The 21,355-nt window shown below is 55.7% G+C and overlaps 1 protein-coding gene across 7 annotated transcripts in view; it reads right to left on the minus strand.

Annotated features, from left to right (window-relative positions):
- The window catches only part of Syt7 (synaptotagmin 7), a 59,842-nt gene that overhangs the window by 18,387 nt on the left and 20,100 nt on the right, over window positions 1-21,355 (minus strand). For 2 of the 7 annotated variants that reach the window (XM_074046885.1, XM_074046882.1), the window contains exons 2-7: window positions 19,655-19,758; window positions 15,041-15,120; window positions 11,082-11,213; window positions 9,980-10,204; window positions 6,480-6,848; window positions 2,503-2,625 (exon numbers count right to left, since the gene is read on the minus strand). In XM_074046885.1, the coding sequence (XP_073902986.1) occupies window positions 2,503-2,625; window positions 6,480-6,848; window positions 9,980-10,204; window positions 11,082-11,213; window positions 15,041-15,120; window positions 19,655-19,758 (1,033 nt within the window). The remainder of the gene's footprint in view (window positions 1-2,502; window positions 2,626-6,479; window positions 6,849-9,979; window positions 10,205-11,081; window positions 11,214-15,040; window positions 15,121-19,654; window positions 19,759-21,355) is intronic. The other 5 variants (XM_074046892.1, XM_074046897.1, XM_074046906.1 and 2 more) reach the window with 5 other exon arrangements.

Genomic DNA, 21,355 nt, shown 5'->3' on the forward strand with positions numbered 1-21,355 from the left:
GCCAGCTGTCAGCCTGGCCTGCCTCCCTCCTTCCTGGGCCCAAGAGTGCTCTGACATGTATGCTGAGGCCCAAGGGCTGGGGGACCCTGGAGGAGACCTTCAAGGGCACCAAGGACCATGGGGACAGAGACAGGGCCTACTTCTCTTACCTCCCTGTGGCTTGTTGGACACACTCCCACCTTGCCTGGACCTGGAGTAGCAGTAACTCTGCTGGACTCTGATCTCCCATAAGCCTGTTGCTAACAGACCAAGGGAGTTGCATGCCTTCCCCAACATCAGATGAGACTTCTGGTCAAAGGGTCATCTGGGGTGGGAAGGGTGGGACTGGGGGTAGAATGGCAGAGCTTGGGTCTGGAGGGACAAGCTGAAGAGGAAGAGGCAGATGGTTCAGCCTACCACTGCAAGGTTGGAGGGTCCAGGAGCCCATTAGATGGGGCCCTAAGTGCCAGGGCTTGGTTGGGGGTGCCCACACCAAGCTTTGGGATGGGGGAGCCTACTAGGGAGAAAGCATTTGATTCTGCAGTCCTTTGTGGCAGCCTGCCAATGGGGAAACACTCCAGGGGCAGTGAGAAATGAGTTTCCAGGATGGGTGGACATGAGAAGGTGGGAATGGCATGTGTCCACTTGGAAAGTTAGGCCAGGTGGGGGCGAGGGCCCACGGCCTCCACCTCCATACCCACCTTTCCCAGGAAGGCAGAGGACAAGCTGATGTCATGATCAGAAGGGATGGGTGTGTTAAAATATGGAGTGAGACCTGAGTGGCAAGGAGGTAAAAATAGGTTGTGGGTGAAAATGGAGCCAGTTAATTAACACATGGGTGATGTGAAATCTGTTTCCAGCCTGCATCTGCTCCCTCACACTTCACACCTTTCCCAGCAAGGGGCTCAGGTTCTTAGCAGGCTTTCAGAGGGCTCCAGTTCCCTGCATCCTCTTGCCTGTGGTATGGCCCTCTCCCTGTGGCCCTCTGGCCTGCCTGCAGCCCAGCTTTGAGAAGCTGTGGCTTCTGTCAGGCGCAAGTGGGTTGGGAGTGGCAGGCTCTGCTCCTTCCCCCATATCCCAGGCATGGACTCAGGGCCTGACACCATATGTGCCAGTGAGTATAAGAAACAGTCCCACTCTCCCCTCCCACTCTCCAGGGACTTCTGGTCCTTCACAGACATGCAACATGGACTCAGGGTGGGGAGGAAATGAGGGCTGGTCTCCAGAAGCTGCTGGAGGGACAGCAAGTCGGCTGGCTAAGTCTCAGCCTATCCACCCTTCCCTAACACACAAGCCCCTGGCAGCAGCCTTGGATGCTCCCTTTTTCTCCCTAAAGGCTTCTTAATATATTAACATCAGGGTCACCCATCCAAACACCGTCCCTGCCCGACTCACAGGATCTGACAAGTGCCCTAGCCCAAGGGCCCACTTCCTAATTGGAAGCTTGGCATGTCCTTAGAGGTCACCCTACCCAGTCCTTCACTCTACAGATGCAGAAGCAGAGGCCTAGACAGGGGCTGTGACTTGTCCAGTGCTGAGGCAGGTGTCCTGGCTGCTGGACCCCATTATGGGAAGCAGACACGCGCCTTCCCCATCCCTACTGGTGTGTGTTGACTAAGCTTAAGGCCAGGTTGGAGGGAGGAGGCTGGATTAGGTGCATGACAGCTCCACCTTTGGGATGCCATTAGATCATGTGACTGCCAACCCTCTCCCCTCCCCATGAGCAGTGCCCACCTCCTCTTGAGACAGAGGCAGTAGGAGAGTTTTCCTGAATTTCTGCTGGGTAAGGCTATGGAAGAGCAAATTCCTGGCCTCTGCTCAGTCTGTCATGTGGCCACTTGGGCTACTCCTGGGCTGCACAGGGTCCTTAGAGCGGCAGCAGGGACAGGGAGCCTGTGCCTGGCTATGCAGCTGCCTCATCTGCTCTCAGCCCCATGCCCCACTTCCTCCTCCTGACACCCAGACTCTGGGGCTGTCCTTCTGGTTCTCTCTGGTCACCAGGCCTCCCCCACGCCCCAGACCCTCTCCACCAGGAGCTCCTCTCCCATGGCTGAGCAACCCAACAGGTCTACCAGGCAAGAGGGGGGTTGAGGTGGCGGGGATGAGGGAGAACAGGCTAGTGCCTTTTCCCTGACATCCCCCCCATCCAGCAACCACCGGAGAAACAGGGATTTCCACACTGGGGTGGGGGGCAGAGATGAGAGATGGAGAGGCAGCAGAGGGAGCCAAGCAAGGAGATGGGGCCAAGAAGGCTGGGCTTGCTCCGAGCCAGGGCAAGCATGCTGGGGAGCGGGCTTGATCCAGAATGGTCCCAGGATGGTCCCTTCATAGACCCAAGGGACCCCACCAAGTTGGCAGTGGGAGGGCACTGGCTGGGAAGGGTCTTGTCCTCCTACTCCAGCATCCACTGAAGGCATCACCACCTCGTCCAGCAGCCAGGGCCAGCTAAGGCAGACAGCCTCTCCAAGCCTCCTTCTCTGCTACCGCTGTTGCCACCGCCGCAGGCCTTGCCCGTGCTCATACCTCTTGTCCCCCTGAGCGTTCTGGTTCTGCTGGGTTCCTGGGTTTTGCAGGTCAGGGATATTGGCAAAGTCATCCTGTTCCGAAAGCCCTAAGACCAAGGATAGCACCACCATCCGGCCTTCCCTGCCCAGGGTGGGCAGCCCACCAGCCGGGGTGAAACGATGAGGCCCCATTGGCAGGAGTGGGGGGAAAGGAGACAGAGGGAGAGAGACAGAGACAGAGACAAAGAGAGAGAAGAGAAATGCGTAAGAAAGTGGCCCTGCAGGAAAGAAACCAAACTTTAGCACTGTCAATAGTTGTAGATCAGAGTGTGGGGAGGGAAGGGATGGAGGAAATGGAGGGAAGGTGTCTGCTGCCTGGCCAGGTGACCTTAGGCCAACAGCAAGATTCTCTGGGGTGACATGGGAAGGGGACTGGGCAAAGGCCTGAGGAGAGGGCTGGGGGCTGGGACAGTCCTAAGGAAGCACACAGGGAAGTCTGGGAGAAGGCGTGGAGCACAGGTTCTAGGATACGTCATATTTTCAAAGGCAAATGCATCTCCAGCTGAAATTGCTGATCATCTGGGCCCCTGGGAGGAGAGGGAGCAACTTTGCCACCATCTTGATAGGGACTGTGCATGCATGTTTGGGCTCCCAGGTGGGCAGAAGACTTTGAAATCCAATGTAGGTGCATCCTGTGCTCATGGAAGTCCATCATAGACCTCTGGGTCATGGTGAAGCAGATATCCTTTGAACCAGGAAGGATCTAAGCTTTCCCCTCCAGGCTCCCTGTATACCATCAGGGAGTATGGAAGTTTCTTCTGGCATATTGTGTCTTGGCTAGTGAGTCCTCTCCTATGTCTGCCTTCCTAGAGATCCAGGAATGGCCACGGAGGCCTCCAGGTCATGTTCCAGGCCTTTCACTGGAGAAGCAGTCCACTAGGCACCATAAAACAAAGATGGAGAGAAAGTGCAGGAACTTGGCAAGGTCTGGAGAAGTCTTGGCAAGGCTGCATGGAGCCTGTCTGCAGTGAGAGACTATAACCTCTCACAAGACATAATGGTGGGCAGGTGTGGAGATGGTGAGAGCATCTCGGAGTGAGTGTGTGGGCAGCAGCATGGGGTCAGAGGTGAAGATGCACACCTTTAGTGTGGAACACTCTCAGAGAACCACTGGGCAACTGCCCAGGGCTTTGCCAGGGTCACCTACATCTTCCTGAGAGAAAAAAGGATGTACCAGTGCCCACTGCCCCTAAAACCCATCAGAGCCTTTGCTGGTTGCTTTGTGCAGGTCATCCAGTGCTGAATCTCTCAGAACTAAGGGAGAGGGATTCTCAGATAGGGCAGGCATGAAAACATATCTTAAGAAGGGTCTAGGGAAAAGATGGTAAGGCTAAGAGAATGTTCCAGAAGGAGAGGATTCTGGGTCAGAAAGCCATCACTTCAATGACCAAAGGGGGGCAAGAGCTTCTGTGATTGTTCCCCAGAGGGAGTCTGTCAAAAAGGGAACTCTAAGGGGCCAGAAGTGGCACCTGGGATAGGGGATGAGGACACAGGGGTCTTGGAAAATGGGAGACGCCAGCAGGGTCCTAGTGAGGGGAGGAAGCTAAGTGTTGTAGTGTCCTTTCTTGTGTCTTTGTCCAGGGCACAGTCACTCCAGGCTGATGCTTGTGCTGGCATCTAACTTTGAGGGCATAACTCTCCTCTTTCCTCAAGACAGATCTTGCTTCCTTTGTTCCTGTCCATCAGTACTCCGTCAGGGTTGGTAAAATTCCATTTGGCTGTTTGGGAGCTAGTTGAGCTGGGTGAAGGCAAACCCAATGAAAACAACATGGTTTTCCTGGATAATGCATTTTTCAGATACTCCTTTTGCTCTTCTTAAAAACAGAGCAGATCCCCTGCATAACTAACCAATTTTTCATTCTCTGAAGCTTTGCAGGCCACAAGGGCAAGAATGAGGGGCAGTAGCCAGGAGTTGGGGAACATGCTGACTACTAGGGGGCCAAGAGGAGGAAGGACATGGAGTGGGAGGAAGCAGGGGGGTCCTGCCAGGCCCGGATAGCTCTCCTAACAAGACCCTGGTGCTTGGGGCAACAGAAGAGCCTCAGAAACATGGCAGCTAAACTGCAAGGCAGGGGTCATCAAACTATGGCTTGTCATCTGTATTAGTATAGTCCATAAACTTAAGAATGGTCTCTCTATTTAAAAAAAGGTTAAGGGGGTGGGGAGGAAGAGCATCTGATAGAGACCACATGTGTCCTGCAGAGCCTAAAATATTTATTGTCGGGCCTTTACAAGCAGAGTTTGTTGACCCCTGTTGTGAGGGACAAGCAAAGGAGGTAGAGGCTAGGAGTTGGTGTGAGCTTGGAGGTGGCCTATAGGTAAGGGGGCATGCGAGTTGCTGTTGGGACAGAAGTGTGGGTACAGGATGCTGGCGTCTGAGTGGCATGTATCAGATCCTGGTTGGCTAGGAAGGTGGTAGGCAGGGAAGAACTGGTACCCAGCGTGCCTCCTGTAGTAGGGGGAAGCTGGGACACAGGCTCTGGCCCAGGATGATGGTGGTGAGGACAGGAAGCAGAGCTATCCATGCACACAGAAGCCTAAGGTCAGGTGGGGTGGTAGGTGTGGGGGTGGCGTCCAGGGTCCTGGCTGGTCTGTTGAAGCCACAGCAGAAGCAATTCCCTCCATCTCCGAGATTCACTCCAGGATCACAGCAGCCATCCTAGAACAATTCACCACCAGAAGACAGGAGGCTCCCCTGGACATCTTGTCCGGTGCAGTAACCAGCTATATTCAGAGGTTGTTCAAATAAGCTACTCCGATTTGTCAAGGAGAGCCCCGGAGAGCATGTCTGGTGGACTGGGGCCACAGGCCTCTTCACAGGACGACTCTGGTGGAGAACATTTCTCAGGATAGCACTCCGGTCTGTCTTGGAATCTCTGGCTGGGCTCTCAGGCACACAAGTGGTACGCTGCAAGGAACTTGCTTGCCTTCTGAATCCCTATCTCTTGCCAGTACCTGGGCCTTGGACTTGGGCTTCCCCTTCTTCCTCCCTTTCTCCTCTCCCAGGCTTAGGGTGCTGCTCTCCTGCACCTGCAACGTGATCCCAGGGAGGAACTGGGCCCCGGGAATAATCCTGGAGCCTGGAAGGAAGTTCATGTTAGGCTGGAGGAGGGGGTGGTGCTGAGCTAAGGCCTACAACTGTCTTGGGCTCTCAGAGTGAAGGCAGATGTCCAGAAAGATGTGGGAGGGGCTCCCTGGGCAGGACCATTCTCATGGAGGGAGGCAGGGCTGGGAGGCAAATGGTTGGGGAAGTGGCTAAGGTTAGACACTGGCTGGAGGTGTGTCCCTTCTCACACACCTCTTGAAAGAAGCTCTGATTTAGAAACACTGTGATCATTCAGACGCTTTGGGGGAGCAGCTCAGGTTTGTTCTCAGGGATGGACCATTATGGGAAGCCAGGGTGGGAGCTGGAAGACTGGTAGCTATAGAAGGTCAGAGAGACATGGGACAGGGCTGAGGGCAGGGACAAGGAAAGTGAGAGGGAGGGAGGAAGTGTGCGGTGGGACAGCCAGCAGAATTGGGTTTCAGAGAGGAAGTAAACTGGAGGGGAGGAGAGCAAGGCCCTGGAAATGGAGTGACCGAGATGGAATTGGAAAGGAGGAGAGGAGAAACAGCTTGGGACTGGCTGGGAGAGGACACATCTCAGGGACCTCTGGAGCACTGTTTAGTGTCTCCAATTAGCTTGTGTTTGTGTTTGTGTGTGGGGGGGCACGTCTCTGAGCCCTAGAAACAGTGAGGGGAACCTGGGGTCCTCAGAGGGTGAATCAGATACAAATCTTTCTATGGGACTGGGGAGGTTCAGAGAGGCTGGGGAAAGGGTGACAGAGCCTGCTTGGCATTTGCCAAAGACAAAAAATCGACTGTTCCCAAGATTTGGGGGGGAAGGAAGCTGGGTGGGGGAGGTGGGGGGCCAGCCGGCTCAAGGGGAGGACTTACAGGAAGGATTTCATGTCCAAGCCTCGGTTTCGAATCTGCCCCACCACGTGGTCCCAGCTGCCTGGGTTGGAGCGACTGCGGCCCCCTGCTGCCCGGTACTTGGAGCTGGCCGAGGTGCCCTGTCGAGCCTGGCCCCGGCCATAGGCCCGGGGATTGGTGCCTGGTGCTGAGGCTGCATGGGCCTGCAGCTGGCCCAGGCTCTGGCTGGTGGTGGGCTGGCTGGGCTGCCGGCCCCGCTGGTGCTGGCTCAGCGGCTGCTGCAGGCTCTGCTGCCGCATCAAGGTGCAGGGTCGCTGGCATTTCGGCTCTCCCGTGGAGCTGGGGATAGACTCAAGGGTAGTGGCCGTGGACAGGGTGGAGTCCTCGAAACTTGGGGCAGGTGAAGGAGAGGAGAGAAAGGAGAAGCAGGTGAAGGGATCACAGTGGAGGAGAAAGAAGCCGAGGGCCGGGGCTGGGAGGCCCCAGTGCAGGGTGTGCTCAGCTGGACCTCGCCAGGACTCCATTTTGGTTGTCGCTGCTGCCGTCACTGCCACCACCTCATTCAGGAGGCCACAAAACCTGAGCCAACCCTGAGGCCCCCAGGTCAGCCCCACCCACCCCTGTCTGGCCCTGGCTTTGCTAATGCCCCAGTACCTCCCATCTGGGCTGGCCTCTCTGGTGGTCTGAGTGGGGCCGCAGGAACAGTGGTTGCTGTGTGGTGAAGGCAGATCCTCTGGGTCCTGTAGCTGCCTTCATGTCAGAATGGGAAGTGGTAGGTTGCTGCTGCTGCCCCCTTGGCTATCTCACTGAGGGACACCAGGAAAGTCTGTCTCTGTGTTTTAGGTACTACTGTCCTTTGGAGACAAGGAAATCTAGGCCAGTGCAGAGCTGGCCTAGTAAAGCCTGGTGAGGTGGGGCAGCCAGCGATTCTTATACTTTGTCCACAGAGGAGAGGAAGCAGCTTCAGGCCCACAGACTCCTGCCCTGTGGCCAGGGAGCCTCAGATTCAGGCTCTGGGATGGGTCTTTACCAGACTTCTTTGTTCCTGGGCCTCAGTTTCTTTGTCTATAAATTGGGAGTGTAAAACAATCCCTGAGCTGCCTTTGTCAGAGTTGCCATGAGGACCTAATAGAGTCAGGCTGTATGGGTAAATGCCAGAAGTTGGTGCCAGGAGTCTGTGGTTTCCCTTGGGGTAACCTGCTTGCTTCTTGATCTGGCCAGAGATTTCAGAACATCCCAGAAAAGACCAGAAGCATGCTGTGGCCCGAGCACAAGTAAGCCAGTCAGACACTGGGTTGAACTGCTCCAAGTAAGTTGCTTTTCCCTGGACCTGAAGTTTTAACCTCTTCCTCCACTGTCCCTTCCCTCCCTATCCCAATATAACTGTTTGGGGCAGTGTTTGGTAAACTGTGGCCTGTGGACCAAATCTGGTCTGCCGCATGTTTTTGTAAATAAAGTTTTATTGGAACACAGCCACTGGCATTAGTTTACATTCCATTTACGGCTGCTTTCCTGCTATAATGGCAGGGCCAAGTAGTATGAAAGACACAACTTGGCTTACAAAGCCTAAATATTACTTGGCCCTTTACTAAGAAAGTTTGCCAACCCCTACTCCAGGGCCATAGGACAAGTGTAAATGCCCTGGGGGTAGTGGGAGGAGGACCAGGGCCCTTGGGAGCTGCGTTCACCACTGCAACCAGACCTCAGCTTTGCTTGCTCCCTGATCCTACCCGAGGAACCAAAAGACAATAGTTAGGTGGCTCCTGTGAGCAGAAAGAAAGAGAAAGTGTGTGTGTGGGGGTGTGTGTGTGTTTATGTGTGTGTGTGAGAGAGAGAGACAGAGAGACAGAGAGACAGAGAGAGACAGAGACAGAGAGAGAGAGAGAGGGAAGAGAAGAGAAAATACAGTACAGAGAGAATGAAAGAGAGAGAGAGAAGAAAGCAAAAGGTGGGTGTAGCTAGGGTCCCGGGGTCAGCACCCTTGCCTGACTCAGGCCTAGAAGCAGGGCCATCCCCAAGGGTAGGCCCAGGCTGGGCCAAACCATCAATCCACAGCTTCCTGGGGGCAATCAGAGGCAGAGGAAGGACCGCACATTGGTGGCTATCTCCTCCTCCTCCTCCTTGCTGACCTCATTTTGGTTTCCTATCACATCCAAAATTAGTCCAATTTACAATCTCTCAGTCATAGGAAACTAAAACTGGTTCCTCCAGGCCTAGAGCCAGGGAATGGCATGAAGGACTAACCAGCCTGAAGATTGGCCAGGGCAGCCTGGGGAGAGCAGGGTGTAGGTCTTGGCTCTCTGATAGGGTATGGGACTTCCCTTGGGACCTTCCTGAGGCTAGATGTCAGGGGAGAAATCAACTTGGGTTTACTCAAGCCAACAAGCCAATGAGGTCTGAGCCTGGTGGCCCTCAGTGGTGTCAATGGTGGAACTTCTGAAGAGAATCAGGAGGGCCTTAAATTGAGGCAGCAGGATGGCCCAACAGCTAAGAGGTGGCCGGGGCTGTTGATCTTCTAAGGAGGTCAGTGCACTAGCTGGGAGTGCGGCCATTCCAATAGCTGAAAATGGAACTGACATCTTAGTGTGTGAGGATGGCCATAGCTTGAAGGACCTAGGACCTGGAAGGGTTCCACTCTTGGGAACTAGAAGCGTGTGAAAGCCAAGATGAGAATAAGGTTGCCCCATGTGGAGACAAACCATCTTTGGAAAACAGAGGCCAGTCCTATGTCCATCACCCAAGAATGGAACTTACTGTTTGGTAAGCTCACCTATTAAAAAGGGACAGGTTCTTTTGCATGACATCTGAAAGGAGATGCTAGTTGGGGCTCAAAAACCCAACCTCCAAGAACACCCAAACCCAGCTGCTGACCAAGACTGGGACAGCCAATGGGGATGGCTGAGATGAGGTGAACAACTGGGGTGGCCTGGTGACTGCTCATGGATGAACCCCTGTAACAGATGGTGGCATGGTACAAGCAAGACTGGGACAAGCAGATGAAGTCCCCAGGTGTTCCAAAATGGAACGGCTCAATGCTGCATCTAGAGCCATCTGTTGGCAGAAAGAGGGTTAGGTCCTGTGGCTGATGAGTGGCACAGGCACAGGCTGAGATGGGCTGGCTCCCCAAAGATGGGATGGCCCTATGGTGGGACCAACACAGGCCTGCAGCCCATGGAGGGATGACCTGACAGCTGAAATGGGTGGCCAATCAAAGAGGATGGGATGGCCCAGGGACTGGAATGAAACTGCTCTGGGGGCCGAGAATGGAATGACCTGGGTACTGGCAAAGGAAGAATCTGATGGGGCAGCCACCAGAGGCTGAAGTGTGACACTGCATGGCTGAGTTGGTTGTGTCCAATGGCAAGGACGATGAGAGAGTCTTGTGAAGGGATGGAATGAGCCAGAGGCCGAGGATGGCACCTCTGGGGGCAGCAGCAGTCATGCCAGGGGTCCCACTGTCCATCCTGGCAGGGGCAGGCCTGAGCTCATGGCTCCGGTGGCCACGGGGCGCCATCACTCACTTGGACAAGTTGAGCTTCCCTGCGGCCAGGTGGCTCTGCACTGTCCGCCAGCGGCCTCTCCCAGCCTTGCCACCGCTGCCTGGCTCGCTGGGGGCAGCCCCGCTGCTTCTCAAGGCGTCCTCTCCAGGTGGTGGCACCGGTGCCAGCTTCTCCCCCAGCCGGCCTTCCCGCTCCACCGCCAGCCCCGCCGCGGCGGCCACTTTGGCGCCTGACAGGAGGGTGCCACTGGAGGCATGCACAGGCAGCCCAGCCACAGGGGCACCGGGGGTGGTGGTGGGAGAGAGAGGGCAGGCCACACGTGGGGTGGAGGGGTGGAAAAGAAGGAAAAACAATGACAGATAAAAGGAAAAAAGAGACAGTGAGAGAGGAGGAGAGAGACAGACGGACAAGAGACAGACAGAGAGAGAGAGAGAAAGACATCAGCACTGCAAATGGGTTAACAGCGGAGCCTGCAGAGGAGAGAGGGGACCGGGCGGGCTAGGGTCGGAGAACAACGCACCACGACAATGGAGGGGGGCCCCTCCCCACCGCCTGGGGCAGGGGCGGCGGGGGTGGGGGAGGGCAGCCACCTCCAACTCTATCCCACAGGACAACGAAGGGTTAACGACGGAGGAAGAGCGGGCTGTCCAGGCCAGGAGGCCCCCAGGCAGGGAGAAAGAGAAAGCCGTGTTAGTCAGAATTCATCACCACCACCACCACCATCACCGCCACCACCGCCAAGAACCACCGACCACCGACCACCGACCACCAGCAGCCACGGCAGCAGCACACAGCAGGGAGGAAAAAGCGAGCCACAACTGAGAGGGAGGGACCAAAACGGGCAACCCCATCCTGACTGCACAGAGGGTGGGGACCAGGCCATCTGGGGGGGACTCTCCTGTGTGGCTGGCCCTGGGGGAGGGGACAGGAGAGGGGCAGGCAGGCAAGGGGGCAGGAGGGGTTGCTCGTCTCCATGGCCAGCCTGCCCATGGGGTGGAAGGGTGGGAAGTGGGGGGAAGGGGAGCAGGAAGGAAGTAAAGGGGGCCAGGAGAGGGCAGGAGGAGGGAAGGAGGGTGTGCGCGGGTACTCGGTACATATGATCAAACCAGGTAAAGTCACTCACTTGAGGGACAGTCGTGGGTCGCCATAAGGGGCGTAGGGTGAAATGTTTAGAATAAACTCCTTGGGAGGGTAGGAACTCCATTTCTGCTGCACTGTGCTTTCATTGTTATTCCAAAAGTCTCTGTCTAGGTCACTGGAGGGGCAGAGAGAGAGGGGAGAAAACAGGGAAATACAAGAAGAAACAAGACTGCAAATCCTGAAGGGGCAGAAGGGACGCGGGAACCCCAGGGGGCACGCTGAGGGCAGGGTTTCAAGGGTCTGCTCCTGCAGAGGAAGAAAGGCAGGTGGGCACAACAGCCTCTGCCGGGCATTCGTGCGCACACACACATGCACACGCACACACACACACATACACACACATGTGCACTGGAGGGCCAGCGGGAGAAGCCGCACAGAAGGAGCAAGCTGCAGTGGGTGGACAGGAGCCTCGCACCTGGGATGCTGGTGGGAGAGAGAAAGATGATAAAAGAGGAAGGAACAGAGGGCAGTAGGAGCTGGGGACAGGGCATAGGTGGGGTGGAGGGCACTGGAAGAAGGGGAGAGTATTAGTTTCTGGCTAGAAGGAGCTGGAAAGTAGATCAGGTCTGTTGCTAACTGTGGGCGCTGCCTGTCTGGCCTTCGTTTCACTGTCTGTCAAAGGAGAAGACTGGTGGCTCTCTCCCCTCCATCTTCTCTTCACTGGCCTGAAGCACCCCCTGGACTCCTCTTCCCTCTTCCTACCACTGGTGAGCTTGGGATACATTTCCATGAGATTTGGGGGTGGGTTTCGGTAAGCTGGAGAGCGTCTCCAGTCCTGGCAAATGCGGTGGTTGGGGCGAGTGGGGCCCCCAGAGGAGGGAGGGGACACCCAGGCCTCTTACCTCAAGGATCATCAGGGTCCTTTATTCTGGGGCCCGTGTGAAGGAAGCCAGTCCTTCTCTGAGTGGGAATGATGGGGATGACTCAGCCTCAGGTCCTCTGTGTGCACTGGCCTGCCAGCTGGGAGGTCCCTCCCTGAGCCCTGTCCCTTTCCAAGATGGAGTTGCTGAATTTGGAAGGGATCCTCACCCCCTCAGTCTGCTACTACTCCCACTGTGACTTGTGGTACTGGAAGAGCCAACGTGCTAGGAGCATAGAGAGTGTAGGGACTTCCAGATAGGGCAGGTAGCAGAACCCTGGGCTGGCAGAGGGCATGACTTGGAGACCTCAGAAGATAAGAACAAGGTTTCTACCAGCTTGTCAGCTTCCTGGGACCCCAAGGAGGAGGTCTGAGGGCTCAGGGAGAAGAGAGGCAACTCCAGGCCAAGGGATCATTCTAGAAGGGTGCCACACCTTGGCCGTAGGAGTGCTGCTGGAAGAAGGAGCTGTGGAAGAGCCTGGGTATGCCTGGGACAGGCTGAGGCTGTTCCAATGTCAGCCCAAGGTGTAGCATGGCTGGGGGCAGGGCAACATGGGGGCATACTCCCTGAGGATCAAGAAGACTGTTCGGGGGAACCTGCTTCTCTTGCCTCTGACAGTTTCACCTTGACCTTGGTTTTCAAACTCACACACAGGAACAACAGAGCAAAAAACGGTAGGAAGCTGGGCTGACACCATAGGCCTAGAAGAGATGCTGGCCTTGGGCCAAAATACACCTTGGAAAGGTCTCACAGGGGACTTTGTGCACAAAATTCAAAACCTAGTCCCTGAGCCAGCTCACAGGGACAGTGGAGACCAGAGGTGAGGGAGGTAGGATAGGCCATAGGCGAAACTATTCTCTCCACAAAGACCCCCATGACTACCAGAGATGCTCTTTGGCTCCATTCTCCAGCAGGGCATCACACAAAGATGTGGATGGGACAGATAAAGCAGGTGGATCGCACCCCCCACCCTCATTTCCAACCCTAGGTCCTAGAGAACAAGATCCACCCAGAGTCATCACTGCTAGGCTAGTATCCCAGGGAGCTCCAGAGTCCCTGAAGTTTCTACTGTGGTATTGGAAAAGAGGAGCTCTAATTAAAGAGGTTTGGGAAAAACTGGTTCCTTTACTTCAGGACGTGCCAGAGCATTTAATGTGCCAATGATGATCAGTGTCACCAAATAGGAGAGAGGATGCATTGTTTCCCAAACAGGTTGGCTGTGGAACTTTGATTCATTACTCATTTACGGGGCACAAGCACTCTGAGGAACACAGTTTAGGAAGCACTACTTAAAAATGCAGCTTTCCAGAATCCCTGATAAGATGATCCCTTTAAAGGAGGTCCTAAGCCCATGGGGTTGTTGTGCAGTAAATAAATTGCCCAGGCATGGGAATAGCAAACACATAGACATGAGTAGCAAATTCCTTCCTCTGGGGCAGAGCAGCTGACAGCCCAGTAGGTTGGGGTAGGCTTGGATGGTGGGGCTACATGGCTACAGAGAGGGGGGCTGTATGGTGCTGCTGCCCTGTTTCTTCGTGAGCCCTCTGGGCACTGATCCCAGATGGTAGAGCCCATTACCTATCCTGCTACCCTTCCTCCCCCATGGCTGGTGGATGGCCCCTTCCAGAATTCCTGGCCTTGCCACATGAGCCCCTCTACAGGAAGGTTATGATCAGTTGGCCGAGACAGGCCCCCTGCCCTTGCCCAGGACTGCAAACAACCCAGACTGGAGGCAGCAGGGGTGCTGGGTCGCTCCCATGCTTCCTGCATGTGGTCTCCCCTAAATGTCTCCCCCTTCAGAAAGCCTGGGGCCTATGCTCTGTAACAGCCCCTGAGACCTGCCAGCTCTTATCTTTGAAGACTAGAGAGTGTGCAACCAAACCCAGCTTCAAAGGCTTCCCGTGGCTCCTCCTGAGCCTTCCACCCACCCATCCCCTCAGCTGGCCCACCCTTCTACTTACCCCTCACCCCAGACACACCCCCGCAGCTTCTGTGAAGGCCCCAAACAGGGTCAGAGCAAGAGATGAAAAAAGAGGAGGGGTGGAGAAGAGGGAGCTCTGGTGGGTGAGGAGAGGTCAGGGAAAGGAGAAAGATACAGGAGGGCAAGAAGGCCTGGGCCAGGGCGACAGGGGACAGAGGGAAAGAGGCTGGGGAGGGAAGCAGGCCTTGAATTGAAAGGGAAGGGGGAAGGGCAGGACGGCTGGGAGGCATGGCTTCTAGGCAGAGCTCCTTGGCTGGTAGGCTTGGCCTTGGCTAGGCTAAGATGGAAGGTGAACCATCCCTCCCTGGGCTGACATATTCCCATTGAAGGCTTGAGCTCCACCGAGAGAAAACCTTGGGGCCATCGACCAAGGGGCCCTCCTAAGAAAGCCTTGTTTCCCAGAGCCTAAGCCCCTGGAGACCCCAGCCTGGTGGGCGGGGGGTTTCTTGAGTGTGTCTCCAAGTGACCCTCAGCAAAGAGACAGAGGCCCTGCCTACAGAACAGGGCTCTCACAGCTCAATGGGAACCCTGGGCAAGTCAGTGGCAGTAGGACTCAAGTGTGGACAGGGGAGAGCCGAGCTTCTCCCTACAGCTCTGCTTCCTAAGAAGCCCAGAGCTGGGGCCAGCTGGGGTCCTCAAGGGTTGTCTGTCCCCATTCCAGGTCAAAACATGAGTGAGATGTGAGAAAAGAACCAGAGCCCACTAGAAGGGTCTCCCAATTCAGGAGCGGGAAGTAGGGGAGGAGGATGTAGGTCCAGGGGTCAGTAGGGGCTCAGGGACAGTGTGTACGTGATACAAGGGCTGGCTGAAGAGACCAGGACTGAGGTAGGGTACAGACAGAGGTGGGGGTGAGGCAGCCAGAAAAACTGGCTGGGGGCTCTGAAACCTGCCTCAGAAAACTGCCCGGGGGCACAGGCAGGCGGGGAGGCCTGGGGTCACCCTGGGGTGCTGAGATTATGGGGATGGGTAGACAGCATGGCCTCAGGGGGACTGAGGGGACAATGTAGATGTATTTGTGGCCAGGTCTGAGGACAGGGGAGAATGGGCTCCTCCCACCTGGGCTGCCTGCGTGCCCCCATAAATTGGCATCCTGGCACCTACTTGATGGCCTTCTTCTCACTGCGCCCACGCCCTGAGTCTGGCGTGCCCACCGTTTCCAAGGAGTTCTTGTAGCGTTTGCCCTGTGGAAACAGCACCACAGTTACTCCTGGGGGACAGGTTCGACCCTCCTCACCTCCCCAGAACAGGGACCCCAGAATACAGGGAGAAGACCAGAGTCCAGGCTTGCAATAAGGTCCAGAGTCCATGTGTGGGGTGTCAATACTGTGGGGTCCTGCCTCCTGCTTGGCTGCTCTGGAGCCCCAGTGGGCTCTAGGACCTGCCTGCCACCCACAGTATGTGCCTCACGCCTAACCCTCAGGTATCAGGCCAGCCTGTCTGCCTGTCTCCTGGGCCTCTGGCCTGGCTCCCAGAAACACAGTTCCCTCTGCCACGGACAGACGGCTCACAGGCGCCTGGCCACGTCACACTGTCCACGTCACCACCCCCAGATGGTGGGGGCGGCATCCTGCAGGGCAAGGTTGGCAGTGGCCGGTGACGTGAGCAGTGGAGGCGGGGAAAAAGCCACATGCCCAGTCCTGCCAGGGCTGTGAGGTCACTGTATGGGGCCTCCCTGGGGTCCTCATGCCTTGGGGCCTTTGTAAAAGGTGGTCTTAGGAAGGGAGACTGCAAGCTGACTCTGTGGGGATGGGGACAACGTAGGCCCTGGAACACCCCTGCCCCAGGGTTCCTCACACCAGCATGAAGAGGGGAGGAGCAGGGCAGGAGGTGGGCACCCTAGCCCTCCAGCAAGAGGAAGGGCCAAGGTTGCAGTGGCGACTGGGCCTGCTGCTGGAAGGTGAGCACCATTCACCTTCTCAGTGTGGGTTTCTAAATTTAGCTCACACAGAGCCCAGCCCCATTAACATTCCTGGCTGCCACCAAGCATCCTCACACGTACCCATGGGCCATAGGCAGGGCAGGTCCAGGACTGATGCAGGCAGTGGGAAGATTGGGTCTAAGCACGGGCTAGGACTGTTCCCTGCCCCCTTCTCCCAGTGGGCACTGACCTACCCCTGCCTAGCTTAGTGTGGATAGACAGAAATACAGACATGCACTCACATGCACGCACACATGCACACACATGTGCACACTTCCCCAATATCCTGTCATGTGCACCAATACCACAGCCACAACAGTTAATTATTCCATTCTTCCCAAAGCAAAATAAGAGCCTCCAAGGCTATGTTCCCAGATGCTTCTGCCAGCTGTAGCCCCACAAGGAGCTGTCTGTCTAGAGAGATAGGCAGGAGCTGTAGCTCCCAGGAAGGTGTAGGGTGCAGAGGAGAGCCCCATTCTACCTCCAGCACCCCCACGTCTCAAGAGCATCTGAGTCTTGGCTCCAACAGTGCCTCACATTCTCTGTGTCACCTTAGCCAAGTCCCTTTTCTGGCCTCTTTCCACCTTCCTGAAATGGTGTGATGTCACCAACTGAGCCCCCTGAAAGAGGACATCCTGGTCCCAGAGATCATTTCTCTGTTTGTTTACCTGAGCTCCCACACCCTGGAATGGAGCCCACAAAAGCAGTTCTGTATGTTCTCTCTAGTACCTAGAGTGGGGATTGGTACGACTGGGCAGTTCTCAAAAATCAACTGGAAGACTGGCCAAGTGGCTCAGGCTTAGTGAGCCTGAGACCCTGAGTTCAAACCACAGTACTGCCAAAAAACCCAAAAAACAACAAAAAGTCAACTGGAAGTGCCCCTCCTATTGCACTGTCTACCCTGAGGCCTGGGCCTCTGGCTACTGCCAAAATCTTGAGTTAAAAATAGAGATGCTGGACCCTCTGGGTCCACAAAGCAGCTCTCTCTCAGCCCAGTCTCTGATCTCTCCCATCATTACCCAGAAATTCAAATCCCAAATATTTTCCAGTACTGACTTCGAACATCAGAGGTAGGACTGTTTTTGGCAGGACCTTTAGGCAGGAGCCTAGCCCTGACTATTCTCTAGCTCCCAGGCAGTGTGGGGCAGGATGGGCCCTGTTGATGGCATTCCCAATGTTTCCTTACCCCTCTCCTCTTTCTTTCTGCTCTTGGCAGAAGTTGCCCCAGTCAGCACTCTCCTCTAAGGCTGGTCAGTTGCCCTTTCCCTAAGGCCAGGTTCTAGGAGCTTCTGCCTGTCCCTCTTCCTTCCACAGCCAAGAGGACCTTTCCATCTGGCTGTAGGAGCTAGGCTACTAGTAGTAACAGGAACCTGGGCAGGACTTGATTAGGGGGCAAGGGGAATTTTATAAGGCAACCCAAGTTAACAGGAAACCCAGGTGGGTCCCAGGAGACATTAGGAGGCTCCAGAGGAGCTCACACCACTAGCCTGCTTATCAGGGAGGGGGCTGGTCAGGCTGAGCCGGAAAAAGCCAGCCAGAGATTAAGGAAGTTATTAATGTTTGGAAATGGGATCTGGGCTGTCAGGGTATTACATCACTGGTGCTGAGGGGACAGGAAGGCAAGGAGAGCTCAGCAACTGTGTATGTGGGGGACAGGAATTTAAAGCCCCTTCCATAGAACAAGGAGACAGCCTGGGCAAAAATCCCTGGTACCTGGGACCCATGGGGGAGGGGGTTGGGGGTTAGGAAAGTAATGTTTTATCCAAAGCCAAGTCAAGACACAGAGTATGGTCTGGAGCCTGGAGAGAGGTCTTGGCTGCAGCAGGGAGGGTGCTGAGACTGGGGAGGAGGTTGGCTCTGCGTCTCTCAGCTGCCCAAGGTGCTCCCTGCACTGACAGCCCCCACCTGCTGCAACAACAGTCATCTTAGCACTCCTGGCCCAAGCTCTGATCCCACTGGAGGTGAGAGGGGGTGGGGCCAGTGTTACCTTGGCTCTGGAAGGGGTGTCTCACCACACACATGCACACATTGGTGCAGCACATATGCAGGGGAGACCAGAACAATGGAAACCTCAGCAACAGCTCTCAGGAGGAGCTGACAAAATGATCCACATCCTACAGCTCAGGGGTGCACGTCACACACACACACACACACACACACACACACCACACACACACACACACCACACACACACACACACACACACACACCACACACACACACACACACACCACACACACACACACACACACACACACACACACTCACCGGCAGTGCCTGCCATACAACCTTCCTCCCCTGCCTTTTAATGGGTCCTGCAACAGGCACATAGGGCTGCAGTGTGCACTCAGTCACCACCCCCCACTCTGGGGACACTGGTACACCAAGTCATGTGGCCAAGCCCCCTCCACCTACTGCCCCTGAAATTCTAAGACAGATGCAGACCCAGGGGTCCCAAGAACACTACAGGCAGCCAGCCTAGTTCCACACACCTGCTGCAGGGACAGGTGTGGTCAAGCACACACTCACTACTCTCAGGCATGCTCTCATGGAGCTCAGCTGGCCTGCCCTATGGTTCTTCCCCAAGGGCTGGAGCTGCCTGACACTCAACACCCCAGGATAGAGAGGCTCGCCCCCAGTCCCTGAGGTTGCCTTTATTAAAGGAGTCATGCTGGTTCATGGTCCTCTTAGGTTTTTCCCATAGGTCCCAAACAAGACCCCAAAAACCCCTTCCCAAGGGAATCTGTGCCTTCTCTTCCTCCATAGCAGTAAGGCTGAAGCCTTACCCACCCAGTGCCAATGGCCACAGCCCCTCATCCTTTGTCTTTATTGTCCCTCTGTGTCTGGGGACAGGGAGAGAATGGGGTTTCCAGGTGTGGCACCCTGTCTCCCACTCTGACACCATTCTCAACCCCTGCGGTGGAAGACCCCTGCCATGGATCTTTCTTCAGCTGAAAACAGCAAAGGCACTGCACCTCGAACATCTCTAGGCACACCCTTGGTGGCGCCCCCCGCAGCCCCCAAAATTCAACTGCGCTTCTGGTCAGGGCTGCAGGACGCCAGATGAAGGCGGAGAGTGGGGGTCTTGCAGAACCGCAGCCCTAGCGGCCTGAGGGCTGCGGGCCGGCCGGGGCGGGTGGCTCAGCCCGCCCCCACCCCCGACGCCCTCGGGTGATGAATGTCCCTCCTGACGGTCTCGTTACTTATTGATGTTCTAATCCTGCTCGTTAATTCCCCAGCCCTCGTTAAAAATGAAAAGAAGCCGTTTGTGCTTGTACAAACCGGGAGAGTCAGGATGGATGTGTGGGTGCCGGGAGTGGGGCGGTGCTCACGGCGTCTCCTCATTGGCCAGAGACTGCTCGGCCACGCCCACCGGGGGAGAGGGAGGGGAGGGGCGCCGTGCGCTGTGGGGGGCGGGTGTTCAAGGGGCCTCAATTCTCAGTCTGCGCGTGTGTGTCTGCAGCTCTTTATGCGGGAGGTGGGGCGTGTGCGCGCGCGTGTATGAGTAGTGAGCGTGCGAATGCCTGAGACCCAAATCTGTCGGCGAATGTGTCCCCAAGGTGTGTAAAAAGAGATGGATGCGACCAAGACCTAGGCAAACGCAGGGTGCACGGAGTATGTGTGCCTGTGGTGTGAATTTCCACGTGTGTGCTTGACTATGTGGGCAGATGGGTTATGTGTTCCGAGCACTGGAGAGAATTCATGATGCTGTAGTGGGGGAGCGGCCGGGTGCAGAGCCAGGTCTTGCCCTCCCCCGCCCCCCCACCTCGCCCCAAAGCGGCCCTCAGGAGCCTCACCAGTTTGCGTTGACACCAGTGGCAGAGGCCGCAGAGGACGACAGTGACGCTAAGGCTGACGGTGATGATGGCAGAGACCAGCAGGACATCGCGGGTGGGTGCCCCTAGGGAGGACATGCACAGTCAGATCCTTGTGGGTCAGGGCCAGCCACTCTCCATCCCAGAGTCTCCCAGGACAAAACACCTTCCCATTCCATCTGGCCAGGACACTGGGAGCCCTGAGCAGGGGTTCTACTTCTAGCTCTGCCTTGCTGGGTGAACTTGGGAAGTCCCTCCCCGCTCCATGTCTCAGTTCCCTCATCTGTAAAATGGGGGAATTGTGCCACTTGGAATGTCTTTCAGTCTCTTTGTCTCATTTTACAAACTTGATACCCTCAAAGGAGAGGTCACGTGTGCCCCTTAGCTCTGCCAGGATTCACTAGGTCCACTGATCCCTCTAAAAGGCCACTGCTTTTGTATGGCCTTTCTGCCCTTCCAGACCACCCCACCCCTACTCTGAGCCATCACTGCAATGAAATGGGTCAAAGGACTGCAATTTCCACAGTTCCTCTGATGACATCTGCTTTATGGGCACTGCAGACCCTCTTAAATGTTTGCCCAAGACTCAACAGCCACATATGTAGTCAAAAGAGACTCTGGAACTCTGCCCACTTTAGCTCAGATTTCCTTGTGCTGGAAGCCCATCCCTCCTGCTTCTGCCCACCCCTCCATCCTTAGCCTCTGAGCTTAGCTTTGGCCCTCCCAGCCTATTGGCACCAACGCCATCTACATGATCTACACTGTCCTAAATGCTAACAGGGGCTCCTTGGTAGCTTCTGTTCTAAGCACCCAGTAGTCATATACTTCAGAAGTGGTGCCTTTGATGCCCCTAACAAAAACACGAGGCCTATCATGGGAGGAAAATCCCAGGTTTCTGCCCAAATCCTGGCTTTTTCTAGCTGTGTGCCTTTGGACAAGTCATACAAGCACTCATTTTTCTCTTCTGTAAATGCAGATTAAACACCTCCCCTGCATCCCTCACAGGTGGTGTAAACATTAGCCCAAATCAAATGTAAGGAAGGCAAAACCTTGACCAAAAGTGAGAATGTGGGGGAGTGAGCAGAGAGAGAACAGCATAGATCACACGTGCACTGTAAATATGTGTGCGCTGGGATGCGGCCTGAAGTCAAGGAGACGCAGTTTATTTACAGAGGAGCCTGCGTGGGCTTTTCGGTGCCAGTGATTGTGGTAATTAAGAGCTGACGATAGCTGTCTGGTCCCAGTTCCTGTGGTTTTAGCTTCTGCCTTCCCTTCCTCTCCTGCTTGGCCATGAGACCTCATGGCCTTATGGAGGATTACCCAGGGGTCACCCCCAACTCTCAGAGCCTCTTGGGTCCCTCCCACTACCACTGCAGTGCCCTGGGGAGTACATTCACTACCTGCTCTCTCTAGAATTCCCTCTCCCTTCCCAACTTCCTGGCCCTCTTGCTGTGGGAAAAAGCCACCAGCAACCAGCCCCCACCTCCATCCACCTGTCAGGCCTACCTACATGCTAAGGCCTCCTATTCCAAGTACACAGCCTCAACCACCGGAAGCCCCTGCACCCAGTTTACTGTCTACCTCAGGGATCACAGCAACCATGAGCTCTGACCTGGACAACCTGAAGGCACCAGGTCCTGCTCCATGGCCATGGGCAAGCCATGGAAGTCTTGAATGTTAGTT

Source organism: Castor canadensis, chromosome 1 (assembly GCF_047511655.1).
Source record: "Castor canadensis chromosome 1, mCasCan1.hap1v2, whole genome shotgun sequence".
Classification (NCBI taxonomy): domain Eukaryota; kingdom Metazoa; phylum Chordata; class Mammalia; order Rodentia; family Castoridae; genus Castor; species Castor canadensis.